This window comes from Macrosteles quadrilineatus, unplaced genomic scaffold (assembly GCF_028750875.1).
Source record: "Macrosteles quadrilineatus isolate MER2022 unplaced genomic scaffold, UCM_ALF_1.0 Scaffold_2__2_contigs__length_208266976, whole genome shotgun sequence".
NCBI classification, from domain to species: domain Eukaryota; kingdom Metazoa; phylum Arthropoda; class Insecta; order Hemiptera; family Cicadellidae; genus Macrosteles; species Macrosteles quadrilineatus.
Genome location: NW_026542595.1, coordinates 39,737,985 through 39,747,174, shown reverse-complemented (window position 1 = coordinate 39,747,174; position 9,190 = coordinate 39,737,985). Strand labels below are relative to the sequence as shown.

The following is a 9,190-nucleotide window of genomic DNA, read 5'->3' as shown; positions in this document are numbered from 1 at the left end:
TAAATCAACAAGCAACCAATCTCTTTTCGAGAAAAAATCCCATAATTAGTTACCACAGGTGCTATGTGAATAGAGCATGACAAGCTTAAAGGGTGCCGTAGTGGATTCATCTATGATGCTTACTTAAGAGTCTCCTAGACATATGTGTAAATTATTTGTTTTACATTCGGACACATGGGATTTTACTTAAACAATTTTATGAGGCTGTGCAGGATCTAATCTAGATCACCGTTGTTACGTTCATTCTGTCACTCTTAAAGGAAAATGCGTTTTTTACTATTTTTGAACTACAGAGTAACTCTGTTTCCAGGTTTACACTTGTCAGTTCTGACAGATACTAAGTTCACTCTAGCGAATGTATAAATAACCATAATATTCAAGGCTGCTCCAATTACCAATTGGAAACCATATTATTTAATTTTGAACCACACAAAATCTAACTTTTTTCTATAAATATTATTGTAAACGACAGTAAAATTGTTAATATATTGCATTTAAATGTTTTACTTATCTTGTATAAAAATATTACTTAAGTTACTTATTACTAAAATCCTCGTGTTATTGTATCTCCTAGATAGGGAGGAGTGACGACAGAACTGCGGCTCAGGTCCGCGCCTACGTCATGTTTTTCGTTGTCCTCTTGTATCAATTATCAATCATTATTGAGATAAGAATGCCACCTATGTGCGTATTTTAACCCAAATATGAGTGAGGTATGAGATTAGAATTGAGTAAGATGATCTGTGTAGTTTTGTTACTGACTAAGACCAGCAGATTCATTAGTCAGTACCATTTATTAAAATGATCAAAGACAGCTTGTATATTGTTATTATAAATATTGACTGGGACGGTGGCGTCATCCTGTAATCCAGCTACTAGGACGTCAAGAATTGTGGATATTTATAGGCATGCACAGTGGATGCTATACTCCCTGGTGTGGATTCACGTCTGCACTAGTGAGTAACACACACCTATTCGCAGTACTATCCTGATAATTGGACAAATTTGTTAATACCATTTAATACTAAGGCAAAAATGTGGTTCGGACTCCAATATAAACTGTAGGTCTCTTAGTTGCCTTCAGCTGTATGGGCTATTAATTAACAGCTGTGTTTTAGGAATATGTGAGCCTTCGTCACTAACAAGACTACCAGATCGCGCCACTCATCCTACACTCATCTCCATTCATACTACGCTTAAAATACCTACTTTGTATGGTTGCCGTTTCAACGAAAAAGTATTAAAAGGTCTAGTATTGAACCATCAAAAGTTACACATTTTCTCAGGACCTAATCGGCAACTTTATGATTACTAGACGAGCACTTTAATCACTGATCTACACTGCATATGCATCAATGAACAACAAAAGATTATAGACAATGAGAGTATTAAATGTTGTGATTTATTTGCATGGTATAGTAATAAAACATTCTAATATAATTTTTATTGTATTGTCAAAGCTAAAAACAATTAATTGTAGCTAGTGTCATTCAAGAGCTTGATTTTGTTCTGGACATACAACTTGGGGACAGCAGTCTGGGTAATGCTTAGTGTTGTCCATGTCAGTTTCATAGCATCCAGAGTCTTCCCGGAAATGAATCTGTGGGCACCTAAAACACAACTTGCGTTTAAACATAGAAATACATTAGAACTGTATTAATTTTAAAATAAAGTCTAAGGTATGGATCAAATGAAATCCTCTCTCAATCTTGGTCAGATTTCAATTTTGACTTGAACTGCATTGATCTGCTAACATATTTCAATTTATAATGCCGAAGATTAATTGTATAAACGAATTTCCTAAGGGCTCTGTCCCATTGGCCTATTTTGAATTGACTACGCATTACATACTTCAAAGTTTAATTAAATTAAACCGCTGGTCAATTCTATTTATACACTGTACTTCATATACTTTAATACCTAATTTTAAATGATGACCATACGAATGTAGGTCTTTTAAGCCAAGTATGATTGGAGATGTGAGTTTAGTATGAGTGACGTGATACTGTAGTCTTGTTTAACCCCCTTTATTAAATAATAATATAAATAATAGTGTAAAGAAAATTATTTTTCACTACACTATGATTTTTTTGGCTGTATTACATACGTTAATCGGTGGCTGAAAGTTACGTTTTGCTATCGTAATTTGGGGGCCGAGCAGGTTTTTACATCCCGGGGCCGCAGGTTTTTACATCCGTTTTTAAATCAGCTGTCCGCTTGCATATTAATTACACAAACAGTATCCATAGCATTGAATTTGAATTTTTTATTTTCACCGTTGCCTAGCAACTGTTTATAATTATTTTTGCTGATCCCTGCAATTAGGTATTTACTCAGGGGAGGTATAGAAGAGGCTACGATGACAGCTGTGGGCTTCTTATTAGCTGAGGGAACGCCATTACCGTAACAAAACAACCAGTAGACATCGGCCTCGATGTCTAATGGTTAGCGTGCCGGGCTGATATGCTAAAGGTCCAGGGTTCAAATCCCGCTCGTGGCATTAACTTTTTGTCCAAGATTTTTTTATTATCAGCAAGTTTGGTTGGTTTGGTTCGGTTATGACAGTTTAATTTTATTATTAAGTCATTATAAACAGAATTATATTTTTTTTTAATAAACTTTTGTTATATTATTTCATTATCAGCAAGTTTGGTTAGTTCTGTTAGGTTATGATAGTTTAATTTTATAATTAAAAAATAATAAAATTGAATTTGTGGCATTTATAAATTTATTTTATGAACAGAACTATTTTTGCGATTAGTAAACCTTCTTTGCCAAAGTACTCTCTACTACAGCGCTGTTCACGGAGGAATTTTAAACTAATGCCTCATTCGTACCTCCCCCCTCGTCAGACCCCTGAAATTACTTCTTCACATAACCTTATTGTTGCGTTGACTATCAGTTTTCATTATTATTATTGTGAATAGTAGTAATGTGGTGAAAAATAGTGTTCGTACCACGGACCAAAAATGGTCGAAAAACTCGTTTTCGGCCGTAGGTACGAAATATACTATTACTACACTAGGTGGTAAGAATAAGTTTTGTATCCAAAATGAATAATACTGTAGATGTGTAGGGTAACTATTTTATACATAAGATCAAAAGAACAACAATTATTACCATCCGTACCATCCGCGTCTTCTTTCCATTGCTAAGCACGGATTTGTATATAGCAGCTCTCTAATCATTAAGTCTATTCAAGTGTAACCTAATTACATTACTAGTCCGGAAAATTGGTGATCACGAGCGAGACAAAGTTGAGTGCGTGACTACCATACGAGTTCGGTAAACACATTTTGGACGAGTGACGTACGGTATTAATTTATCGTCATACTACTCTGAACTAACCTAACAATAAAAACCTGTACAAATTCGTTATTTTATATTCCCACAGATTAAATAACTAACATAAACATTATGGTTCAAAAGTTATTGTAACTAATGTAATTTTCCCATAAAACTCTCATAAAAAACGAAAAATAACTTTATTATGTGTTATGGTCCTTATAAATCTAAAAATATAGTGCAACCCCCATTTCTGAACCAGTTATGGTTCAAAAGTTATTCAAACTTTTGAAATTTTTCTTATAAAATAGCATAATTACCCCTACCACTTACCCATGATAAAGGTTGTTCACATGCTATTGGGAGAAAGTATGTGTCAGATTGCTGGTACCGTTTATTTCTTTCCCCATAGCAAACACACATAAGTACTCGTTAAATCTATGTTATTTAAATGAGAAACTAATATCAATTGTTTATTGAAGTATTTCAGTAAATAACCAATCAGACAAATAAAAATCAGCTTAGTCTGCAGGTTTGCTGTGGCGGGATATTTCTATAATGTTGTGATCACTCACGTGACTGCCCCATAAGCGCCTCCGTGGTGGCAAGTGAACAACATACACTCTCCAAGCGTGGTCCACTGCTGCCCTACCATGTGAACAACGTTGTCCACCACACAACCATCTGAAACAAATTATCAATAAGTTTAGAGGTTAAACACTGAAGTTTTATTTTTTATAAAATATCAATTAGAATAGGGGTTCTCAACTTTTTTTCAATCCACAATCCGATCCACTTAGAACTCGAACCAATTTTCCACACGCCCCCCAGTCCCCCACCCACAATATTATTAAGCTCATGTATCATATTTAAGGCACATAATCTCTCTGTGTAATCAATCATTTATACATCTATTTTTGATAAGGTAATTATACAATTTGAATTTTTATGGCTAAAATCCCAAATTAAATTTATATTTTTTATCTTTACTTTTAAAATGTATTTACTATTTTCCTAGGAGCCTCCCTCTTTTAGAGAACCATTGAATTAGAGAATACTTTGTTTAACACAAGGGGGTGTATTAGAAGTAGGACAAATTTATAATTTGGCTTAACTTTATGAGGTCTTGTATTTGTGGATTAAATAGTTGTGTGTTTACTATACATATTTTTTTTTTTTTGATAAATGTAAAACTATGTTTGTAAGTAAAGTGATTATCTTACTATCCCTTGGTAATATTACCAAAGAGTTAAGCATACTCTGAACATTTACAGTAGTAAGAGAAGTTTACTTTCAATATCCAACGTTAGAGCTGAAACCTTACTGTTCATACCATAGGAGATGATAGCAAATATTAATTTTTTCACTGTCTCAACCAAAGTTATACATTATTTATATTTTGAATATACTGTACCATATTACAAAATATTTGTTATTGAAACTTTCTTGATCAAATGTAGAATTGTACCTGCATGAGAGGGACGTTTGGGATTGGTTTGTCGGTAAACTTTTACGTTACGTCAATCGGTAACTTTAAACTTCCCTTAGTTGTGGACTCGTTTCGGAAGATTGGCAGATGTATCAACCTGAGTCCTTCACCTGAATGTTATTTATCCTCATGGTTTTCCCTTGAATTAAAGCTCTTGGAGGTAACTCTCTGCTCCATATGTTCACAGCGTAATTCGACACTCCCTCCCTCCACAGCCACAACTGATCTCACTGACGTAGCCCGAGATAGTATTAAAATCATCAATTGTGTATATTTATTTGTGATATTAGCTGTATGTAATATCAATGAATGTATCTAAATTAAATTAAACAACCCTAGATGAAGAAGAAATATGGTGAATGATTCACTGACAAAGAGTAGTAAACTTGAGGTAAAACTTAATATCATAACAGGGAAGAAAAACTGCAAGCTCACAAATGTTCGACTAGCGCATGTTGGGGCGTAATAAACGCAAAACGCAGTCGCTAAGATCGACGATATTAGCAACTCCTCTAAGTTTCGTATGAGGATTTAAGTTTTCCATATTTAAATGGTATTACGTTTAACATTTTTTGAAATGTTAATATAGCTAGTTGTGAACAAAATTAACTTAGTCAACCAGATTTAGACAAAACATATAGCTATTAACAAGCCTACTACAACAGTTAAATGTTTCTGTGTAAGAATACTGTAAGAATGTTGAATGTTCAGTAAAAAAATCGATGAGAAAGCAAAGTGTCCAATTGGCTCATCAGTGAGACAATGTTAACATTGTCTCACTCTAATTACTTTGTCTCACTCACTCCAGATTTGCAACGTGAAGGCACGAAATAGTGAGTGCGTAACATGCAGACAAGGTAGTATGCGCGCGAAATACGTTGGCAGCACTGGCTGTAAATCAGCTGGTCAGCTGTTGTACTGTTGTATGATTAAATCTATATAAATAAAATTAGAGTTTTGTCTGTACATTGCTTAGAATAATGAACTTTTTGGTTATTTTTACATTTCATAGGTCAGAGAAACCGAATCAAACCTTATCTCAATTTCTGTCTGTCTGTCTGTCTGTCTGTCTGTCTGTCTATCTGTCATTCTCTTGGTAACGCTAAAATACGCACTTTATTACAACTACTCCTCAATAACTATAGCACTGTCCCGCCTGAAACTTATTTTCCAAATACTATACATATATGAGATGGTTTTAGACGTATTTCATCGAATATGAGACAGTTAGATATTTAACAGTAAACCCTTGAAAATCAAGTTTTTGTCGATTTTTGACGTGGAATTTCTGGAAGCCCATGTTAACCTTATGAGAAATGAAATTATTGAATCTTAACAGCTGTTTCAATTAAACAAGTTGGTTCTGTTCTGTGATGTTCAATAGCATTAAAGTTACAAGGATTACCAACAGGGTGCAGCACTAGCACTATTATTTCTTTTACATTTATGACAACAGCTAATTTGCAACCTGGAGGCGAGTGAGCGTAGCGAACGAGCTAACCTGAAGGCAAGTGAGCGTAGCGAACGAGCTAACCTGAAGGAAAGTGAGCGCAGCGAACGAGCTCCAACATACAGGTGAGTGAGCGTAGCGAACGAACTTCAACCAGGACGTGATTGAGCCATGCAAACGAGATCAGATAGTAAAAATAAAAGTAAGCCTACCGTTATAGGATCGACCGGCAGACACAGAGGTAATTTAACCTTTTATTGATTGTCATACCGATCCGGAACAACAAAAAACAACATAAAATGAAGCTATGTATAATAGTTTGGCCAGCATATCTTAAAATATGCAAACCAACTGCTGTTCGTTATATAAGAAGGTTTCAACTGAATATTATAAGATCCCCGTGCGTAGAACGGGTACACAGCTAGTGTCATATTAAAAGTTCACTTCTGTGTAAAAATATGTCACGTTTCTTTACCAATTTATTTGTTTTATGGTAACTGTAGGAAAAATATAAAGTGCAACTCGAGTACAAACTGCAATTGCCTCACTCGAGAAACCATTCCTCACTCGCCTACGGCTCGTGAGTAAGTATTTCTCTCGAGTGAGTCAATTGCTCCCTTTGCTCACTAGTTGCACAAATAACTATAGAATCACACACATAACATAAGGAACACACTTTAACCACAAATGCTAATTGTGAATAACAACCACTGACCTATAATAATACTAACTGGAGTAACCACTCTGTGTTTAAAAAACGTACCACTGTTTTTGCTGGTTTTGTTTCAGAGTTTCATTTTGTTATGTTGGCCGTGTGATCGGTTGGTGGGACTTGTAAAATTAGAGGCAAGATCAAGATGGCGTTATCCAGTCGTTTTGTTGATAGTAAACAAAAATAGGTTAACATTATGATTGCAATATAAGTTTATTTGTTTATTTTACGAGCAACCCATTTTAACAAGATCATAAACCGATGGTCGTTCTTTAATCAAATGGGATAGGGCTAAACATAAGACTTAACCAATATCTCCAAACCAGGAAACTTGACTATTTTTACCATTAACCATAGTTTGAAAAGAGGTAAATAAGTTAGCATTTATTTTCTATCAAAAACAATTTATAATGATTCAAAATAACTTTAAATTCACACGGTTCAACGTGGAATAACTTAAATAAGTTTTTGATACAAGTCCTTGAAATAACGGATAACCCCAAATAAATAGTATATGGTTAGGTTAGAATGAATTGGAATTTGACAGCATCCCACCAACCGATCACACGGCCAACCTAACAACATGAAACACCGAAAACAAACCAGCAAAAACAGTGACACGTTTTTCTCTAATGTTTAACCAGAGAGTAGTGACTCCAGTTATAATCTACTTATCTCAATGATAACAGCATGTAAACAAAGAAAAATCAATTAAATAACAATACAACAGCTGTTAAATTATTAACACATGTTTCATATGATTATATGATGTAAACCAACTACTGCCATAGTGCCATACATCTTTAACAAAATCAAACTTTAATAATTATTTGAAAATTTAATCTACAAGGAGGATGCTTTCCATTGGCGTATTTATTAATAAAATCAGTCCAGTAGAACTGTAGATTTAATTGTACAAAGGTTAATAAAAAATATCTCTAATTCAGTATTTTCCTCACCTATATAAATTTGAAAGTTGCTTAGCTTTTTTGCAAATAGCTTTTAAATGGTGAATAAATCGACCAAATTGGAAGGTGATATTCTGAAAAAGAATAACATTTCCTACAAATTACTATCATGTATTTCTTGAAAACACTAAAAAAGGCAGCCTAAAGTTGGTTAAAAATATAAACTTGGAATTAGAATATTAAAAAACCCCGTTTTTAATGCATCCTTCATTTTTCACCATAAATATTAAATAAAATTAAACTCTCATAATAATGTGAAAATTTAAATAAATTAGGCTTTCCAACAACCCATTAATTAACAAAATCGGTCAAGTAGAAGTCTAGATTTAGCTGTACAAAGTTTAACAAAAATATCTCTAAACAAGTATAAATTTGGAGGCCACTTAGCTTAAAACTTTTAAATGATGGGGAAATCGACCAAAGTGGATGTGATATACTGAAAGAAATTAAAATGTCCTACAAATATATACTAAGTAAAAAGCAGTTTTCAATGTATTCTTTTATTTTTTACTTTTTCACAACATATAATTAATTAAACCTAACTTGTATAATTCTTTCAAATATACACGAATTAACTTTTCAACTACACATTAATTAATAAAATCGGTCCATTAGAACTCTTAGGTTTAGACAGATTTTAAAAACTGAATTATATATAAGTAGATAGATAACAGCAAGTTAACCTAGATGTGGTTTATATTGTATTCAAACCTCAGAGAAAGCTTGTATTCTGGCGTTAGTTACGTTCAAACAATATCTCGATACTCACCGTCCGTGTTGGGCGAGATCTCATTGTCTCTCTCGAGTTTACGGCAATCACACACACCTGAACACACAAACAACACGCACACAAAGGCTAGTGACGGGTACATGGTGGCGATACTGGCCGACTGCCGGAAGGTTTATTACAAGGAACTAATTACAATTGCTAATTAGATAACTCAAGGCCCGCCCATGTCACTGAGGCTATCGCTGTTTGTGTTCTAACCTCTCAACTCCTGCAATCATTCCGGTCGAATGCACTCTGCCATCACACAGTTATGAAGGTTGCGTATCACAACACGTTCTTCACTAACTTATCTGTGGCTAGAAATTGGGGTCTAGAACGCCCGTGGTGTGCATTGTTTATAATATAGAGTTTTACACTCAATCTTCAACAGTCATTGAGAACCGATTCGAGTGATAACGTGTTTACACACTACACAACTTGTTTTTTTGTTTGTTTTTATTACCTTTGTTTGTCAAAAATTTACATTAATGGTTCATTAAACACAAACTTCCTTTGG

The 9,190-nt window shown here is 34.1% G+C and overlaps 1 protein-coding gene across 1 annotated transcript; it reads right to left on the bottom strand.

The window, feature by feature from the left end:
* Nucleotides 1-1,382: 1,382 nt before the first annotated feature.
* LOC128987174 (U-scoloptoxin(16)-Er13a-like) lies at nt 1,383-8,815 on the bottom strand. The gene is made up of 3 exons (XM_054407912.1): nt 8,674-8,815; nt 3,861-3,969; nt 1,383-1,610 (listed from the first exon to the last, which is right to left on the bottom strand). The coding sequence occupies exons 1-3, from the start codon at nt 8,774-8,776 to the stop codon at nt 1,487-1,489; spliced, it is 336 nt and encodes a 111-aa protein (XP_054263887.1). The 5' UTR covers nt 8,777-8,815; the 3' UTR covers nt 1,383-1,486.
* Nucleotides 8,816-9,190: the final 375 nt, after the last annotated feature.